At 57.7% G+C, this 19,107-nt stretch overlaps 1 protein-coding gene and 1 long non-coding RNA gene across 2 annotated transcripts in view; one reads left to right on the top strand and one right to left on the bottom strand.

The window, feature by feature from the left end:
- Window positions 1-2,602: 2,602 nt before the first annotated feature.
- The window catches only part of MYO15A (myosin XVA), a 46,696-nt gene continuing 30,191 nt past the window's right edge, over window positions 2,603-19,107 (bottom strand). Inside the window, exons 47-65 of the mRNA XM_081583546.1 lie at window positions 18,412-18,553; window positions 17,845-17,956; window positions 17,682-17,756; window positions 17,104-17,282; window positions 16,456-16,571; window positions 16,148-16,220; window positions 15,798-15,870; window positions 15,504-15,577; window positions 15,208-15,290; window positions 13,409-13,539; window positions 12,317-12,411; window positions 12,100-12,177; window positions 11,693-11,789; window positions 9,918-10,078; window positions 8,804-8,937; window positions 6,943-7,076; window positions 6,525-6,658; window positions 5,239-5,379; window positions 2,603-3,175 (exon numbers count right to left, since the gene is read on the bottom strand). Coding sequence (XP_081439672.1) covers window positions 3,074-3,175; window positions 5,239-5,379; window positions 6,525-6,658; window positions 6,943-7,076; window positions 8,804-8,937; window positions 9,918-10,078; window positions 11,693-11,789; window positions 12,100-12,177; window positions 12,317-12,411; window positions 13,409-13,539; window positions 15,208-15,290; window positions 15,504-15,577; window positions 15,798-15,870; window positions 16,148-16,220; window positions 16,456-16,571; window positions 17,104-17,282; window positions 17,682-17,756; window positions 17,845-17,956; window positions 18,412-18,553 — 2,134 coding nt within the window. The 3' untranslated portion in view covers window positions 2,603-3,073. The remainder of the gene's footprint in view (window positions 3,176-5,238; window positions 5,380-6,524; window positions 6,659-6,942; window positions 7,077-8,803; window positions 8,938-9,917; window positions 10,079-11,692; window positions 11,790-12,099; window positions 12,178-12,316; window positions 12,412-13,408; window positions 13,540-15,207; window positions 15,291-15,503; window positions 15,578-15,797; window positions 15,871-16,147; window positions 16,221-16,455; window positions 16,572-17,103; window positions 17,283-17,681; window positions 17,757-17,844; window positions 17,957-18,411; window positions 18,554-19,107) is intronic.
- LOC145543104 (uncharacterized) lies at window positions 4,468-9,619 on the top strand. Its single transcript, XR_014080441.1, has 5 exons — window positions 4,468-5,107; window positions 5,450-5,630; window positions 5,739-6,413; window positions 8,076-8,187; window positions 8,396-9,619. It is a non-coding gene; the product is annotated as an uncharacterized LOC145543104 (long non-coding RNA).

Here is a 19,107-nt window from a genome sequence, read left to right as displayed (position 1 = left end):
GCTTAATAGGTACTGAATGAATAAATAAATCCTTCCTCTGACACTATGGCTCTTGCCGATTATGACCCCACACACCCCTCCAGTCTTCCTCTCCCAAGCCTAGTGCTCCACTCCCCAAGTTCCCCAAAGCACTAGCACTCTCCATCACCATCCATTCAATTATTCTTTCATTCACGTGACAAATATTTTGTAAGCACCTACTCTATGTTAGGCATTGTCCTAGGCTTTGAAGGATACAATAAGGAATAAACACTGTTTTCTCTGTTTAGAATGTTCATTTTCCTCTCCTCCATCTATTCCTAGCAAACTCTACTTATCCTTCAAAACCCAACCCCAACATCCCATTCTCTGGGAAGCCTTTTCCCAGACTTCTGCCTCCTCAGCCACTGGCATGTGGGACATCCCTCTCTCTCTACCACTCTCAAGTCTTGTGTGGCCCATCCTGTGACAAGGACTTGGGGTTGGGACTACCCAAAGTGGGGGAAGGTTGGGAGACAGGGGCCTGCAGGGAGAGGTAAGGATGGATGTCTCTGCTGACAGCTCTGTTCAGGAGCATTACTGCGCTTCCGACTCCTGCCACCTCCCTCAGGCTCATTTTCCAGTCACTCAACAACTGTATTTCAGAAAAGAATACAGAGAATTCCAGAAAAACATTTGCTTCATTGACTACGCTAAACCCTTTGACTGTGTGGATCACAACAAACTGTAGAAAATTCTTCAAGAGATGGCAATACCAGAACACCTTACCCGCCTCCTGAGAAATCTGTATGCAGGTCAAGAAGCAACAGTTAGAACTGGACATGGAACAACAAACCAGTTCCATATTGGGAAAGGAGTATGTCAAGGCTGTATATTGTCACCCTGTTTATTTAACTTATGTGCAGAGTACATCATGCGAAATGCTGGGGCTGGATGAAGCACAAGCTGGAATCAAGATTGCCGAGAGAAATATCAATAACCTCAATATGCAGATGACACCACCCTTATGGCAGAAAGCAAAGAGGAACCAAAGAGCCTCTTGATGAAAGTGAAAGAGGAGAGTGAAAAAGCTGGCTTAAAACTCAACATTCAGAAAACTAAGATCATGGCATCAGTCGCATCACTTCATGGCAAATAGATGGGGAAACACTCATCTCACACGCTAGCAAAGTAATGTCAAAATTCTCCAAGCTATGCTTCAACAGTACATGAACCGAGAACTTCCAGACATTCAAGCTGGATTTAGAAAAGGCAGAGGAACTAGAGATCAAATTGCCAACATCTGTTGAATCATCGAAAAAGCAAGAGAGTTCCAGAAAAACATCTACTTCTGCTTTATTGACTACGCCAAAGACTCTGACTGTGTGGATCACAACAAACGGGAAAATTCTTCAAGAGATGGGAATACCGGACCACCTTACCTGCCTCCTGAGAAATGTGTATGCAGGTCAAGAAGCAACAGAACTAGACATGGAAAAATAGACTGGTTCCAAATTGGGAAGGGGGTACGTCAAGGTTGTATATTGTCACCCTGCTTATTTAACTTATATGCAGAGTACATCATGTGAAAATGCTGGGCTGGATGAAGCACAAACTGGAATCAAGATTGCCAGGAGAAATATCAATAACCTCAGATACGCAGATGACACCAACCTTATGGCAGAAAGGGAAGAAGAACTAAAGATCCTCTTGATAAAAGTGAAAGAGGAAAGTGAAAAAGTTGGCTTAAAACTCAACATTCAGAAAACTAAGATCATGGTATCTGGTCCCATCACTTCATGCCAAATAGATAGGGAAACAATGGAAACAGTGACAGACTTTATTTTGGGGGGGCTCCAACATCACTGCAAATGGTGATTGCAGCCATGAAATTAAAAGATGCTTGCTCCTTGGAAGAAAAGCTATGACCAACCTAGAAAGTGAAGTGAAGTGAAAGTTGCTCAGTCGTGTCTGACTCTTTGTGACCACATGAACTGTATAGTCCATGGAATTCTCCAGGCCAGAATACTGGAGTGGGTAGCCTTTCCCTTCTCCAGGGGATCTTCTCAACCCAGGGATCGAACCCAGGTCTCCCGTGTTGTAGGCGGATTCTTTACCAGCTGAGCCACAAGGGAAGCCCAACCTAGACAGCATATTAAAAAGCAGAGATATTACTTTGCCAACAAAGGTCCATCTAATCAAAGGTATGGTTTTTCCAGTAGTCATCTACAGATGTGAGAGTTGGACTAGAAGGAAGGCTGAGCACTGAAGAATTGATGCTTTTGAACTGTGGTGTTGGAGAAGACTCTTGAGAGTCCCTTGGACTGCAAGGAGATCCAACCAGTCAATCGTAAAGGAAATCAGTCCTGAATATTCACTGGAAGGACTGACGCTGAAGCTGAAACTCTTTGTCCACCTGATGCGAAGAACTAACTCACTAGAAAAGACCCTGACGGTGGGAAAGATTGAAGGCGGGAGGAGAAGGGGACGACAGAGGATGAGATGGTTGGATGGTATCACCAACTCGATGGACATGAGTCTGAGCAAGCTCCGGGAGTTGGTGATGGACAGGGAAGCCTGGCATGCTGCAGTCCATGGGGTTGCAAAGAGTCGAACACGATTGAGCCACTGAACAACAACTATATGGAGAAAAGGCTGCCAGATGAACCTTTTATTTGCACTGAAATGACCAAGAGCCATGAATCCAAGCTCAGCAGCAGTACAGAGGGCACCTGGGTTGGGGGGGGTGGAGACAAATGAGGGGCTAGGACAGGGAGATGGAGCAGACTTGAACATCAGACCCCAGGAGAAACGAAAGCAGATTCAGTTTGCCTAGGCTTCTGGTGTGGGGCTACCATGCCACAGCAGGGGTCAGGGCAGGGCCACAGGGGTAGGTGGCAGGAGGGGCCATTGGTCAGTCCCTGGAAGTTCCTCCTGCTATCTGACCCCAGGTTTTCATGCTGTAACTCCATCCCAACTCTCAGTTGGTCTTCTCAAGTTCCTGGGGGCTTGGGCTTCTCCACCTACTGCTACTTGGTCTCCCCTAAGGTCTGGCCCAGTAGCTCCCCTGGGACCACACAGCCAGCCTCCTGCCAGAGGGAGCCTGGGAGCTGGGTCAGAGTAGTGTGATCTCACTGGGGGGCAGTGTGAGCCGCTTCTCGCGGGCACTGAGCAGGTTCTCCACATGCACGGCCACCACTCGACACAGCTCCAGGCCCTGCAGGAGAGACATGAGTCAACACTGCCCAGCTCTCCTGTGGTGAGAGACGAGGCTGGAGAGAAGTGAAGGCCAGACTCTCCTGGAACTGGGGCTCCACCCTCATCCCCACCTCCTCAGGGCCCCAGGAGAAGCTCTGGCAGCTGGAAAGGAATTCTGGGCTGCAGGCAGGAAGGGGTGAGCCAGGTGGAGACCCACGCATTCACCAGCTCTGCCGCATGTAACCTGGGCCCGTTACTGCCCCTCCGTTACCCTCAGCGGCCTTGTCCCTGGGGTCTCAGTTTCCCAGGGCCTGCCTCACAGGCCCGGGGTGAGGATGACATGAGACTTCATGACATGTAAATCCTTCACATTTAAAAACTATTAGCCCTGTCAATAAGTGAGCTGCCACAGTTACCACCTAGTACCCATGGCCTAGAATGAACTGGGCCCCAGCCTCAGTGCTCCTGTGGGCAGGGGAAAGGGGGTGCTGCAACCAAGTGGAGAAGCCAGAAAGGCTGCCTCTTCCTCCTCCTCCTCCATCCAGCCACTTCCTAAGCATCCACTACACACCAGGCACTGTGCTACAGACACCATGTGGACACAGCCCTGCCCTCTTGGGGCTCATGTTCTAATGGGGAGATGAGACAACCTAGGAACCAATAACGAAGTGACTTCCGAGCCATATGAGACCTACTGAGGCAGAGAGAGTGAATTATCAGGAGGAGGGTCAGGGGAGGCTTCTAGAAGGAGGTGATGTTTGTGCTGAAGCTGGAATAAAGGGAGGGAAGAAGCCCTGTGATGCAGGGGGAGCATGTCCCAGGCAAAGGGGACAGCAAGTGCAACGGGAGGGTGTTCTGGGGCAGGGAGGGGGCAAGGGAGGTGGTGGAGCTGAGGTCACAGAGGTAAAAAGAGGAGGGGGCAAGGGCAAGAAGGACTGCTGGGTTGGGGCCCAAGGGCCTGCGAGGGTTGGAGGTGAGGGCAGAGGCCTGCTGGCCTCCAAGGGCGACACTGAGGGAGAGAGAAATAGGAGGCTGTCTTGCAGAGCGGCTGTGGAAGCCTCAGGGCAGAGGGGTGCTGGGGGGGAGGGCCTGGCCTTGCACCAGTTAGAGGTCGTCCAGGGGAGGGGGCTCCAGAAAGGGGCCCAAGAAGCAACAGACGGGCAGGTCCAAAGAGGTGGGGTCTCTGGGGGAATCCAGGAAACAGGCTGAGCCCAGGTAAGGCCAGGATCAGGGTGACCTCAGCGGGAACAAGACTGGGGGGCAGTGGGAGGCACACTGATCCCCAGTCCCAGCCTCCCCAAGGAGCATGGTGGGGGTGGGGGGGGTGGCAAGGGGCCGTGCTCTGGCCTTGACCCTCAGGAGCAGGGCTAGGATGGTGGGAGCCCCGTCTTGTGCCCTGGAAAGCAGCCCTACTAATGCAGACCCTGGCTTGGGGTGGGGGGGTGGGGTTCTGGGCGGGCCCACATCTTGAGGGGTGCAGTGGGCTGGCAAGGACAGACAGGTGGGCCCAGCCCCATTTAGCCCCTTCTCTGGACCTCAGCCCCCTCTCGAGCAGGTGAGAACTCTGGTCTGGCCCCACCCCAGGGGCTGTGAGACGTGGACCTGGCTGACCTAGAGGACTTGGCTTTTGAGAAGCACCCATGGGTGCTGCAAATGGAGAAGGCCCAGGACAGGGAAACCCCACTCTCCCTCCATCAAGCCCAGGCCCCACAGTCCAGCCTCCAAGCCTTAGCCCAGGTGAACTGCCCATGTCCCTGCCCTCCCAACAACCTTCTATGGCTCCCAAGTGCTCTCGGGAGGAGGCCCCAGGTTCTTAGCTTTATATTCAGGGACACTTTAGGACCTCCCCAGTTTCCCATCGAATACCTCATTCTTCTGCAAACAACCTGGGCCCTCGTTTCTAGGATCCCACCATAAAGATGCCTCTCCAAGACCACCTCGAGACTCGCAGGTCTGTCTAGTGTGGGCTTAGCTCTGTCCCCTGCACTGGGCTAGACACTCCCCAGAACTTGGCCAGGCTGAGGAGAGCCTAGTGTGCAGAATTCGGGAGGTGGGGGCTGGGCAACCCCATGGGGGGCACACCTGCTCCAGTTGCAGCTGCACAGTGTGCTGGGCAGTGACATCCCCGAGCGCGACCTCCACGTAGGGGCAGCTGGAGCCGGCTGTGGGCCGCTGGGTCCGCGTTGACTGGATTTCCTTCAGGGGGAACTTCACCATCAGCTCCTGGGGGGGATGGGGAGCAGACGGGCTTGGGGGTAGGAGAGTCTCACCTACCGGTACCCCTGCCCTAAAGGACAGATCCGCAGGGGGCATGACACCCCGGTTCAAATACTCATCTCCCAGTGACTGGCTGTGTGACCCGGAGCAAGCAGCTTTACCTCTCTGGACCTCAGCTTCTCACCTGTGACATTACTTCAACAATGATGCACGCATGTGCAGCATGCCAGCCACCGCTTTAAATGCTCAAGCTCCAGGTAATGCCCGTGTGCCCTGACCTTTCTTCCTCCTCACACCCACCCCTCTGGCCGGGAGAGTTCTTTCTGGCCCCAGGAGCTAACGCAGAGCTTCCCCTCCTGCCCCAGGAGAAGCCAGAGCGATGAGAGCCAGCGCCCCCTCGTGACAGATGGACACAGCGGACAGACACCCCAGCTTTCCCGCCCACAGAACATGGCATCCTCTGAGGCCGGTGCTCCCTGCTGGACTGAGTCCCCATGCCCACAGTGGGAACCTGAATGCTCACAGGCCCCACCCCAGCTGTGTCCCCCCAGCTGTGACCTCCTCCTGGTCTCCCTTCCTCGCTCCACTGTTTCCACACAAGCCACTTGCCCTGGAGCCCTCATGTCAAGGTCCACTCCCCCAGGAAGAACTAAGAATGGAGGTAGCAGGTCCCTTTTGTTCTGGACTGCATTGTGTCCCCAGATCCCAATCCACCCCCTCAGAATCTGGAGCCAGGTTTTTGAAGAGGGGATTCAGACTAGGGTGGGCTCCCATCCCACAAGTCCTTGTGAGAAGAGGACCTTGGGACTCGCGGACCCCAGAGAAAGGGCCGTATGAGGGTTCGGCCAGGATGGCCATCTACAAGCAAGGAGGGAGGCCTCAGAGGAAGCCGACCCTGCTGGCACCTTCATCTTGGCTATCTGGCCTCCAGACCCACCGAAACGGTTTCTTGGCTAAGGCTCCGGGAGAGCTATACAGGCTTTGTGGGTCGGCGTGCTTCACCTGTTTCACCTGGACAACAGCCTGCGTCATCATCCCAGGTGAGGAAGAAGGGGGCGGAGCCTCGCCCAAGGTCCTGCAGGTGTGGGCAGTGGAGCTGGACATCCCTGGGGGAGGGGAGGGGAGGGGCGGGGCCGGGCTGAGCCACTCACGTGGGTCTCAGTGCTGAGGAAGTTGAGGCCGTTCTGGTTGACAGCGAGGATGCAGGGGGCTGGCACAGCCGCAGTGCTGCAGCTCTGGACCAGGAAGAAGGAGGAGCCGAACATGGGCGAGGCGCTGAGGAGGCCTGGGGGTGGCGGTCAGGCGACAAGGGATCATCAGTGCATTAGCCCACCCCTCCCCCCACAGCCCATCCAGCACAGGAGCGCCCAGCCCGGTGCTCCTCCTGCCAGTGCTGCCGCCCTCCCAGGACCTTCCTCCATCCCCGCTGGGCCCCCCAGCCTAGGTGGCGCCTTGGAAGGCCTTTAGAAACCTGACACCAAAGATGCTTTTGTACAAAGGAAAAGGCCTCTTCACCACCCTCCTCAGCCAGGCCCCCACGACTCCCTCCCCAGCCCAACTCCTTCTCACCCAGAAACTGAGCACGGGCCTGGTGGGGGCTGAGTGCCTGCATCTGCTGCCGGTGCTGGCCAAGTAGGCGGAGCCACGTCGAGCTGGCCTCAGTGCGGTACAGCTGGGCCGGGATGTACCCCTGGGCCTCCCGCCTGGCGGGCAGGGAAAAGCCGGCTGACCATCAGGGGTTCCACCAAACCTCCTGATGGCTGAACTCTGGGGGAATGCGGACAACAGGGTGGGGACAGGAGGTGGAACAAGCGGGGCTGGGCACACAGCATGTGCTCAGTAACTGCTGGCCAACACCACTGGGCTCCTTGTTTGCTGACAAGGGAACACAGGCTCTGAGGAATTCACCAGCTCATCCAAGGTCATACAGTGACCCCATATGGGTTGTCCTTTGTAGCCCCCGCCCCCTGCGGAGTAGCCCAGTCCAGAGGGGTGAGAAGGAAGCACAGGGTGGGGGAAACTTCAGGGCAGCAAAGCAACCCCCAGCAGTGGTCAGCAGAGCAGAGCAGTGGGCTCCAGGTGGCCCCCAGGACCCTCAACTCCCACCTGTCCAGGCCTCCCCTGACCACATGCTGGCTGCCCCAAGGCAGCCCTGGCCTCAGGACATCTGAAAAATACCAACAAGTACCAGTCTGGGCTGCACACTGGGGAAGGGAAGTACGTCAGGGGAACCCCTAAAAGACTCTCCAGGCTACATCTTTCCTTTTCTGTACTGCTGGGTAAGAGCCTGGCCTCCGGACCCAGCCTCCCCAGGTCTGAATCCTGGCCGCCCCACCCTGGGGAAGCCATATCCCCTCTCTGGGGCTCAGTTTCCTCATCTGCAAGAGGGGACATTAAAGAGCAGTTTGGGGCATCTGCCGAGGTGATGCATGCAGATGCCACTCAAAGAGTAAGGGTGCCACGACTGTCTCCATCCGGGCCTGGGTGACACCTGTATGTGCTTCCTCCACTTTCCCTTACATCATAGCATCAGAAGGGTGTAAGTGTTGCACCCTTACAGCGGGACATACCCTGTCCACACACTGCCTTCCTTACTATTGTTCACAGCAGGGGCTCTCGAAGTGTGGCCGAGGGTCTGGGAGGGCAAAGCCACTTCTGTAACCACCTGGGTGGTCATCTGCTTCCCCCTCGTTCTCTCACAGGTGCAGGTGCAGAGGCCGTGTGACCTGTGCGGTCACAATAGACTGACCGAGAGGCAGGGACAGGCATCCAGCTGTTGGCTATTACGCCAGATGGTACAGAGATTTGCAAAGGGTAAACCAGGGCAGCTCCTCTCACTGGAGTTCTTGGGAAAATACACTTGTGTTTTCATGACTTATTTATATTAACACGTAAGGTTAGTTTACACTATTTGTATTATAATCATCACATGTCCACATTTATCTTAACATTAATACGTACTGTCCTTGTTTTTAATTAATAGATCGGTATTTTAAGTTGTTTCTGTTTTCATTTTGAATAGTGTAAATACATCGATATATACAACACACAGACCCAGAAGCTCTTTGGGGCCTGAGTTTCAAGAGGAAAAAAATGGAGAGTGTGGGGACGACTGAGGTCCCATCGCTTCAAGAACATCAGTTTAAAGGCCACCTGATACCCCACAATTTAAGGAATTAATTGCTGAATTAATCTGCTGTTGGAGATTGTCGATACCATCAGAGTGGACATTCCTGTGGCCAATGCTCTCTGTGGGGCCGTATGTACTTCCTGGGCCATAGTGTGTGTGTCTTGAAAGCATGTTTGCTCTGAACTATTAATACTAGTTGGAAGTGACCTGTCCTGCCGGGAGGCAGGGTCCTAGCTGGATGGGCTGGGCTGAGGTGGGGTGAGCAGCTCTGGGGTGGGGCAGGGGCAGGCAGGCGCTCACACGCTGGGCAGGTAGAAGTGGTCCTTGGCCCGGTGCTGCAGCGCAGCCAGCTTGGACACCTGCTGGAGCTGCTGCTCGCTGGGCCGTCTGGCCGGCACGCTGCTGAAAAGGCCCTTCAGGTAGTCGGGCAGCACCTGCAGGGGCAAGAAGAATGTAGGTGAGGGGCTGCAGGAGGTCAGGCGCCGGGCACACAACTGGGGAGGTCTGGATACAGATGCTGAGCTGTGCCAGGGTCTCGCTTCTGGGGAGGAGGGCAGTAACTTTCCTGGGCTTTGGGGAGCAGTGACAGAAGCACCTGGACAGTGAGCGGGGAGGGCCGTGGCTTGGAAGCCACAGGAACTGAGGAAGTGCTGGCCCCTGCTCTGCAGAGTGCAGGACCCAGGGGTTGTGTTTCCACAAGTCCCAGGGGTGCTGCTGGCAGGCCCACAGGCACAAGAGCCCAGTGACGGGCCTTGGACACAGAATGGCTGCAGCTTTGGGCCCCAGCTTCTGAGAAACATGCTGTCTCTACCCAGCATGTCTGCGAGGATCCACACACGAGGGAAACCCCGACTTTGTCAGGACCACCGCCCTGACTGAGATGACCTAGTCCAAAAGGGGAGTGACAGTGCCCCAACGTGAAAAGGCCGGGCAAAGCCTCAGAGCGGGGGACCTCCCTGCTGGTCTAGTGTTTAAGAATCTGCCTTCCAAGTCAGGGGACACGGGTTCGATCCCTGGTCGGGGAGTTAAGATCCCACATGCCTTGTGAGAACTAAGCCTGCAGGCTGAAACTAAGACCTGACATAGTCAAATAAATAAATATTAAAAAACAAAAAACAATGCTACTGAGCACAGGACAGGCGAGGCGCTCAGCGCTGGAGGTGAGCAGGAGGAAAGAGGTCAGAACGGCCTGAAAACGTGTTGTCTGGGCAGCCTGGCTGGAGGGGCCCGGACCAGCAGTGACACAGGAAGAGCAGGCCCGGGTGACAGAGGTCTGCGAATTAGGAAGTGAGTGTGACACTGACGTGCCCACATAGGGACCAGAGGCCTCTGGGCTGGAATCACGAAGGCCTCGGATGCCAACCCTGGGGGAGCCCAGAGGTTCCGGAGCCTCAGAGCGGCCACACACACGGACCTGGTTGTAGTGCATGGTCACATAGAGCTCATTGTCGAACTTGAGCGGCTGGTCCCAGAGCACACGCCGGAACCACAGTACGTAGCCGCCATCCACTTGCGCCATCTCCGAGGCCACGTCCAGGATGTAGGCACGTCGGCTGAGAGGATACACATGCTGGCCTGCAAGGAGCGGGGACAGATGTGGCGAGCCCCCTGCCCGCTCTGGGGCACGGCATCCTTGGTGAACAGGACGGGGGGTCCTGATTTGTGGAAGTTGTGCCCCCAGGTGGGAATAACGCCGACTCAAAGCTCAGCTCTCCTGGGCCTAGGGAGGTGCCCCACCCAGGTGCTGCTCAGAGAACACCCAGCCTCTCTCCCCTCTCCAGAGGATGCTGTACCCAGAGAAGCATGAGAGGCCTGAGGTCCTGTGGGCAACTTTCTGTAGGACTCCTGTGGGGAGACCCCTGCTGGGCTCCCAGGGGTGAGGGGAGGATGGGGGTCTGGCACTGGGTGGGTCTCGGTCTTAAGTTTTTATTTCCTGAAGTGACATTTCTGCTCCCTGTCCCACACCTTCGAAAAATTTCACTGAAAAGAGGGGTGTGGCATGATAATAAAGTCCCGGCTCTGACCTTGGGCAAGTCCCTTGCGCTCCGTGGCAGGCTGAGAAACAGCCTGACCTCAAAATGCTCCCGTCCTAATCCCCACCTGCCATGAACGCACACCTTCATGGAGAGGAGACGTGTAGTGTGATTAAGGGTCTTGAGAGGGGAGATAATCACAGGGACCCAACTGGACCCAGCATAGTCTCAAGGGGCCTATGAGAAGGAGGCAGGAGGGTCACAGAAAGAGACTGGAAGAGGCTACGCTGCGGGCTTTGAAGATGGAGGAAGGGGCCGTGAGCCAAGGGACTTGGGTGCCTCTAGAAGCTGGAAAAGGTGAGAAACAGACTCCTAGAGCCTCAGAAGGACTTGGCCCTGGGGACATTCCGACTTTCATAACCATAAGATCATACACATGTGCTGTTTGAAGTCACCGAGTGATTTGTTATGGCAGCAACAAGAGACTAACACAGGCTCCCTGGGCCTTGGTTTTCCCATCTGTAAATGGGAAGGACAGCACATGTCATTTCATGGGGTCCTGGTGAGTTAGTGGATAGGATTAAGTGCTTTCAGCTGTCGCCTCTGCTCCGTGAACTCCCTTACTAAGATTATTTTGTTACTGCCTTCTCTGCCCCCCAGTGTTGTGCTGGATTCAGGCAGGGCTGAGGACATGTGGTTCAGAGCTGAGGCAGCAGCCCGAGAGCCAGCTGGAGTTGGGTGGGACTGACCGGCCGGTGGCAGTAGCTCAGCCATGGCCTAGAGCAGGTGGGCTGCAGGGGGAAAGGGTTTGGCCTTATGGAGAAGGGCCAGGTGAGGCCGAGGGTCAGGCTGTCTCAGCTGCTATGAGGACAGAGGGGCAGGAAAAAGTACTTGCACGTGTGGGTTACAGGAGCCACATCCTGTTGTCCTGCCCTCCCAGAGGGCAGAGCCCACTGAGCACCCCAGGGGGAAGATGGAGGCATGAAGGAGCCCTGTCTTCTGCCATCTCACGGCCTGACAGACCAGATGAGCTCACACAGATCGAAGTGGGGTGGCGGGGGGCAGACGCAAGGCTGGGGGTGCTCGGTGCGGAGGCTCCTCCACCCGGGCAGGGGCTTCCTGGAGGAAGCGGCATCTAATTGGGCCTGATCTCACAGTCGGGATGGGGGTGTGTGGGCCCAGCCTGCCTCATCCTCTGGCTGCTCACCTCGCTCACCTCGGTTGGTGACAACAAAGATGACGTACTCGTCAAAGGCCTCGGGGCGGGTCAGAGCCATCTCAGTGCAAAGCTCTTCCACCACGTCCAGGGCCACCTGTGGATGAGGGAAGTGAGAGGCTGGGCCAGCCAGGTGACCTCTGCCCTGAGCCCGCCCTGGCCCCCCTGCAGAGGCGAGGCTCCCCGGGCCCTGGGTCAGCCCCGCACAGGGAAGGACACAGCTTCCAGAGTTGTGGGTCCCGAGTCAGCCCATCTCTCATTTGCAGCCTGACTCTGAGCTGAAGGCCACCCACCTCCCCTAGGCTCGGGCTTGGGCTGCAACGGAGAGCTAAGTCCTGCCTCATGGGGGAGGTGGGGGGTGGCTCAGCACCCTTGGGGTCCCACCCCCAGACAACCCCCTCACTCACAGTGCATGTCTTGATCTTAAGATGGCGCTCCAGGCCCCCGGGGAGAAGAAACAGCTGCCTCTTGGAACTGCGGCCGGCCTAGGGGAGGGTGTGGAGAGGAGAGGCTGGCATCTCACCAGGGTTTCACCCAGCCTTGGTCCCCTCCGTGGGCGTGCCCAGGCCGGGCCGGGGGTCTCTGGGTAGGCCATCGCCCTCCCCGAGCCCTGCCTATGCTCACCAACATGGCCCGCAGCTCCATGCTCCCCGGGAGCTCCAGGCGGCCGCCGAAGCGCAGCGTCTTCTTCAGGTTCTGCTCACAGGCCTTGGCAATCCCTGCAGAGACAGGGGCCAGGGGGGCCAGGGCAGACCCGGCGGAAGAGCTCCTCTGGCCCCAGCCCCAAGCCCCCTGTGGGGGGTGCTGCTCTCCCTCCAGTGGCCGCAGAGACCATTCAGAGGGCAGTGACTGACCCAAGGTTAAGAGCCTGCGTACAAATGCCGGATTCCAACCCGCATCCCATTGGAGGCCCACACGCCTCGGTTATCCATGAGCCCCACGGAGACAGCTGGTGCTGGGGGCTCGTCCCTGGTAGCTGTGCCCAGAGTCCCCATGCAAGAGACCCCACCATCTGCTTCTCCATTTCTCTCTCTGGTTAAGCAGTGCCCTCGCCCCACTCTGGGGAGGGGCCGAGTCAAGAGTTCGGGGGCACATTCAATTGCCTTCTTTGGAACTGATGCAGAGATGTTTGTTGATTGACTCAGAGAGGAGGCTTCAGAGGCAGAGTGAGGTCTCATATCTCCTCCATGGCTGCCATGGTAACCACAGGGGCCCTGACCTCTCTCCTAGGGGGACCCAGGGGCTCCTCTGGAAGCTAGGCTGGGGGTGAGGCTGAGGAGCAGCCCCTTTCCTCTAAACTCCACGGGGAAAAGGCCAAGGCCCTGCCACCAGCCTTGGCGCCCCCTCAAGACCCTTGTTGATTCCCAAAGACCAGAGAAAGGGCCATGCCGCCTCCTCCTCCTCTCCCACATGCCACACATCATCTCTGGTCTTTATGCATGCTACTCAGCTCACCTAGAAATCCCTCCTCTGTGCTCACTACCCAGAGCAACACTTCCTCTGGGAAGCCATCCCTGCTATGCCATCCTCCCCATCATATCAGACAACCCATGGCATCAGCCCCTGTGGGACCTCCACCATCATTTGGGGATAGGATTGATATTAATAAGCACTGCCCGGGGAAGAAGGGCTAGGCCCTCCTGCTGGCTGCCCAGCCAGTCCTCATATGGTGCAGACAAGCCCCTGGCCCTGGGTCCCCGCTCACTTGCCCCTCACCCTGGAAGGGCAGGCCCGGGGTCCGGCTCACGTCTTGGAGGAAGCAGGTGAGGTGCGGCTGGAGGACCTCAGAGCAGCTGTGGTAGGCGGCCACGATGTATAGCAGCCTCCAGCCTCGCTGGCAGCTGTCCCTGCAAGCACACATGGGCTCCATCGCAGTGGCCACTGCTCTGCAGCCATGCCAGAAGTCTCCCCGCCCGCCAGGCTCATCTCCTGAGGACGCCCCCTGCCCCTGCCCAGTGAGAGCAGAGTCACACCAAAGTTGCGTTCTGTTGGGAATTCCAGGTGGGAGGGAAGAGAGGGGGTGAAGCCTCTGACATGCCCAATGTGCACAGAGAACAAGTCTTCCTTAGGCGGGGGGTGGGGGGCATCTCTCTGGGTGATGGTCCCTGAAGGGGGGCCAGGGGACCCTGTGCAGAGCTGGTGGCAAGTAAGGCTGGGTGAGAGGGGCAGGAGAACGCGCTGAGTGATTCTGAAATTCCTGGGGGATGCAAGCAGGTGGACAGGAGGGTGGCCCAGTGCTAACAAGAGCAGCACAGGCTTTGGGCCCTGCCGTGTGCTAGTCATGTGCGAGACATGGATGCTCACCTTTGTGCTGCCCTGGCTCTAGGGTTTCACTTGTGGGAACCTCTGGTGTCCAGGGGCAGCACTTGGGCCTCCTTTAGGAAGCCACCCACCCCTCCCCAGGTCCCTGTGGTTTGGAGGTGGGTATGAGAGCCAGGGGACTTCCCCAGGTGGCGCTAGTGGTAAAGAACCCGCCTGCCAGCGCAGTAGACATGAGTCGCAATCCCTGGGTCAGGAGGATCCCCTGAAGGAGGGCATGGCAACCCACTCCAGTATTCTTGCCTGGAAAATCCCATGGACAGAGGAGCCTGGTGGGCTACAGTCCATGGGGTCACAAAGAGTCAGACACGACTGACGTGACTTAGCACACACACACATACCCATGAGAGCCAGGACTGGCAAGTTAGAACCCTGAAGCCCCTGGCTAAAATGGCTGGTTCATGTCAATGGACATGAACTTGGGCAAACCCCAGAAGATGGTGAAGGACAGGAAAGCCTGGCGTGCTGCAGTCCACGGGGTTGCAAAGAGTCAGACATGACTTGACAACTGAACAACAATAAAAAATGGGAGCCAGGCTTGGCCAATTACAGCTCATCCACCCTCTGGCTATGGTGATTGGTTTGGGGACAGGCACGTGAGCCAGGTCTAGCCAGTCAGAGCTCTGTATCCTCCAGCCACTGGTTGGCTCAGGGATGCCCGTGGGACCAAGACAAGCCAGTAAGGCTGGATTTGGGAATTTTTGCTGCAAATACTGAATCAGTCTTGCTTTGCCTGGGATTGCTGAGCTGGGGAATGTCCCCCCAGAACTATCATCTTGCCAGTCTATGAGATATTGTTGCTTGGGAGTAATATCGACACAAAGAAAAGCAGGTCCGGGGTTCAGAGAAAGACTGCTTCCTGATGATGCCTGGATCCAGCTATGCCTGAAGTCCTCTGTTAGATTTTCAGTTACCTGAACCCTCTTTTGCTTAAACCCGACTGAACTGGATTTCTGTCACTTGCAACCAAGAACCTGGACTCACTCGTTATCAGTGCATCTGATAGATGAGGAGACTGAAGCTCAGAGACCAGAAAGGGCTTGTCCCAAACCAAGCAATTTCAAACGTTTGTGCTCTGTCTCTGGCATGAGGAAGAGGACAAGGCGGGGAGAGAGTCGGGAGGGCACAGGCTGGGAGATGGGAGGCTGACCTGGCCCCTCCGGAGCAGGAAATGGTGGGGAGAGGAGGACACTCACTGCTTGGTGCTGGTGTTGTCTGTGATCTGCTTCACGACCTGGCAGTAACACTCGTCCCGCATGACCTCATGGTCCCTGCACAGCTGTGGGAGGGCAGGCCAGGTCACATGCCCCCAGGAACACAGTGAGCTCCTGAAGACAGGCCTGGTGTCCCTTCCCCAGAACCCTTCCCACCAGCAGGATGTAATCCTTGTTGGGCCACACGGTTCCCACCCCAAAGGCTGCAGCCCTGGCTGACAGATGGGGAACCCGAGCCACAGGGCAGGCAAGGGAGCTCCTGCAGGGCTTGGACTGACCTTCAGGAGGGTGCACAGCACGTCCAGTTCACTCTGGCCCTTCAGCGGGGCATCCCCCATGAACCGCATCACAGCTGGAGGAAACACTGTCCCACTCAGCCACCAGCCTCCCAGCTGCCTGCCCACCAGGAACCCCGGGTTGGACCCCTCCCCCAGAGGCTATGGCCAGGGCAGGTAAGGGGAAGGGGGCTCCTCCTCTCCTCCCACATCTGAGGGAAGGGGTGGTGGTCACCCGTGGTCACAGTGCAGGGTCCCTCCTGGCCCGGGGCCCTGGCTGCTGTCCCACCCCCACACCTAGAAACATGTCTGTGGCCATCTTGTTGAGGCTGCTATCGCTGAGCTCAATGAGGGAGTCCTGGAGCGGGGTCTGTGGGGAGAGCAATTGGGTCATGGTGGGAGGAAAGAGGAGAGGGGGGAGGGGGAGGGGAGGAAAGGAGAGGGGGAGGGTCCTATCTTAGCAGAAGAGTCCACACCACAGAAGGCAGCGGAGTGGACCCTTGGGAAGATGAGACACTTCTTTTCAGAGGAACCCAGGCCTTTGGGGTACCCAGTGGTAGGGGTCCCACTGCAGACAAGGCTGTTTGGCCCATGGGCCTAGGATGCACTCTTGTATGGCCATTTCAGAGGGGCCTGGGGCCGGGCACCTTCGTAAAGCAAAGCATGTCCTCCAAGGTTCTGGACTCCCGACCCTCCTTGGATTTCAGCCTGAGGCCATCCCTGCAAGGGGAAGTGGACGCTACTGATCAGTCTTGCCTCCAAGACAGCCTCTCCCACACAAAGTGTGCCAGACCCAGTGTCAGCCCTCCTGGCAGCAAGGCTCCTGAGGCAGAGGCTGCAGACAAGCCTCCCTCCCTGGGTTTCTCATTCCCTCCCAGACCTGAGGCCTCCCGCTTGGGCGGCTGTGAAAAGCCCCGCCCCAGAAGGACCCTCCTCAGGGCGGGCCACCACTCACTGGGGTCTCCTCTGAGGGTCTCGGAAGTACTTCTGGGCAAACTTGAGCATTGTGTATGGTGGAAGAGCCAGGCCATCCTCCCCACGGTCCATGGAGCCAGCTCTGACTGGAGGGCCCTGCAAGAGGGCTGTCTGCTACTCCCGCTGATCAGAGCCCACCCAACGTCAGCCCAAGCTGACTGTGCACAGACCCTCTCCACCTGCCCCCACTCCGTGGGCCACCCCTTGCCCCATGTGGCCCCACTGCCTCCCCGATGGCCTGGTCCGGCTCACTTTATCCCTCACCCCTTTATCTCCCTCCACCCTAGAGAGCTCCGTGCCACCACAGGACCCAACCTGGCCCACTCACCAGGCCCTGCCCCATCGAAGGTGGATTCACTATCTGGCCGCCCCAGGCTGGGTCTTGCCCCATTGGCCTGGTCACTTACCCTTCCGCTGACCCCACCCACCCCACCTGACTGGCCACACCTCCAGCCACCTCTGGTCACATCTGGCGGCTCACATCCCTCAGGTCACATGTCTGGTTGGCCCTACCAGGCTGCCTGGTCCCAGGATGGCCTGCCCTTGGCTGACCCCACTCCCCTCCACCTCCACGGTCAGACCAACCCCACTGCTGGGTCCGCTCCTCTGACCAGCCCCGTGTTCTCACCTCTCTCCTGCGGCCCACCTCCCGTGCAGCGGCGGTGGAGGCCACGGCGGCGGCCACAGCGGCAGCATGGCCCCGGCTTGGCTCAGCAGGCAGCTGTAGGAAGTCAGGGGCAGCCGCGGGCTGCACTAGGTCAGAAGGGAAGTGGCCCACGCGCCCGTGGATGGTCCCAAACCGCCAGCCTAGGGGCGGAAAGGGTCTGAGCAGTGAGAAGGTCTCATCTGGGGAACAGGGGGGTACAGAGCCAGTGAGGGAGGCATGCCATGGGGCCAGTTATGGAGGAGGACAGAAGGACACTGACTCAGGGAAGGGGAGGCAGCCCCTCAGCAGCGGGCTGGAGTGGGGGTCTGCAGAGGAGAACACAGCACCTGTGGACCTTCAGGCCACGACAGAGAGGCACTAATGTCCACGGAGACCCGTCAGCCCGATGTGTGGACAGGGGCTGGGCTGCATGGCCATCTTAGCAGCTACAGCCCGGCGAGACCCTTGGGGACCTCAGGACCCACATCACGCATCTGCTCTGTTTGGGGTTTCCAGGTCTGGCAGCTCGGGCAGCTGAACAGGGGTCCCGAGGTACCCACCGAAGTCAGGGCCCTGGCGCCGCAGCTCCTCCAGGTACACCACCTTCTTGCCGACCACACAGCCTGCACTGTAGCCTGCAGGCCAGGCTCATGTCAGCACCCTCCAGGGAGGCCCCCGCCCCGCCGCCCCCGTGCTCACACCCCATCCCTCCCTGGTGCTGACCCAGTCGAGGTGGCTCCAGGGGCTGCAGGTGGATGATGTCGCCCTTGTGGAAGGCCAGCAGTGCGGGGTCCTCAGGCAGGAAGTTCCTCACAGCGACCACGTAGTCCGAATCCTGTGTCAGTCAGGGGCCGAGTGAGGGCTGTGGGCCCATGCCCTCCTCCCAGAGGCCAAGGCCCACTCCCCTGCCCCGCACACAGGCTGTGAGAACACAGGCCTGACCCACTCCCACCCCTCCCACAGCCTTGGCGCTGAGGTCAGGTGCCGGGCCTGGGGACCACCTGGTCTGGAGGAAGCATGGGGCTGGATGTGGTCACAGGGTGGTCAGTGATGGGCAGTGCAGCCCCTGCGGGAGGGGAGGAATGAGGCTGCTGCGGAGCCCAGAGGCCTAAGTGAAGGACCCTGGAGAGGCTGGCAGCAGGGGCACAGGCCCCAGGATGGAAGGCACAGCTTGAGCAAGAGCCTGCAGACATAGTCGCAGACACACAGGTGCATCCACCCCTCCCAGGCGGGCGTGGCTGGTACATTCGGGCCCTCAGCTGCTTCGGGCATCTGCAGGAGGGCCCTGACCTTCTTCAGCTCCAGGATGAAGTCGTCCACCAGGGTCTTGACCTGGTGAGCTCGGGCTGAGAAGAGAATGACCTTCTCACTGGCCAAGTTGAACTCCAGCATGTTCTGGGAGGGGATGGTCACAAAGAGGATGTCTGCAAAGCTGGAGGAGGGGGAGGTGGCATGAGGCAGGACACCACGGCCAGAGGTACGCACCCCCCACCACCGTCTGCACCTCTGGCCCCTGCCTGCCTCCCCTCCCCTCCTGCCTGCGGCTCCACCGCCCTACCCATCACTCTGTGAACCTACAACCTCCCAGCATACCCACGCTTTGTCTTTTATTTATTTTTCTGATTCTTGATCCAACCCCCCAGATTTTGCCCACAAATCTGTCTCCTTCACTAAGCAAACACTCAGTCTCTGGAAGGAAGGAGCCTGCACCTCACCAATGCCTGAGACTCCCTGTGCTGTGGCATAAAGGACTGTGGGCTGCTGGGAGGGAGGGGTCGGAGGATGTAGAAAGGTTTCACACTCAAGCATCCGCACTTGGCTATTCACATATGGTAGCCCTGCCCTCAGTAGGCTCTGGGGCGGGACTTCGGGGGTGTCCAAGCTGGGGATGGGGTACTGGCTCCCAGCTTACCACTGCCTGGCTGTGTGACCCGAGACAAGCAACATCTCTCTCTGAGCCTGTTTCCTTGATTAAATGGTTTGGCA

This window comes from Giraffa tippelskirchi, chromosome 3, assembly GCF_054371585.1.
Source record: "Giraffa tippelskirchi isolate mGirTip1 chromosome 3, T2T-mGirTip1v1.2.pri, whole genome shotgun sequence".
Classification (NCBI taxonomy): domain Eukaryota; kingdom Metazoa; phylum Chordata; class Mammalia; order Artiodactyla; family Giraffidae; genus Giraffa; species Giraffa tippelskirchi.
Note: the sequence above shows the minus strand (reverse complement) of the source record. Positions and strands in the feature narration are given on the sequence as shown.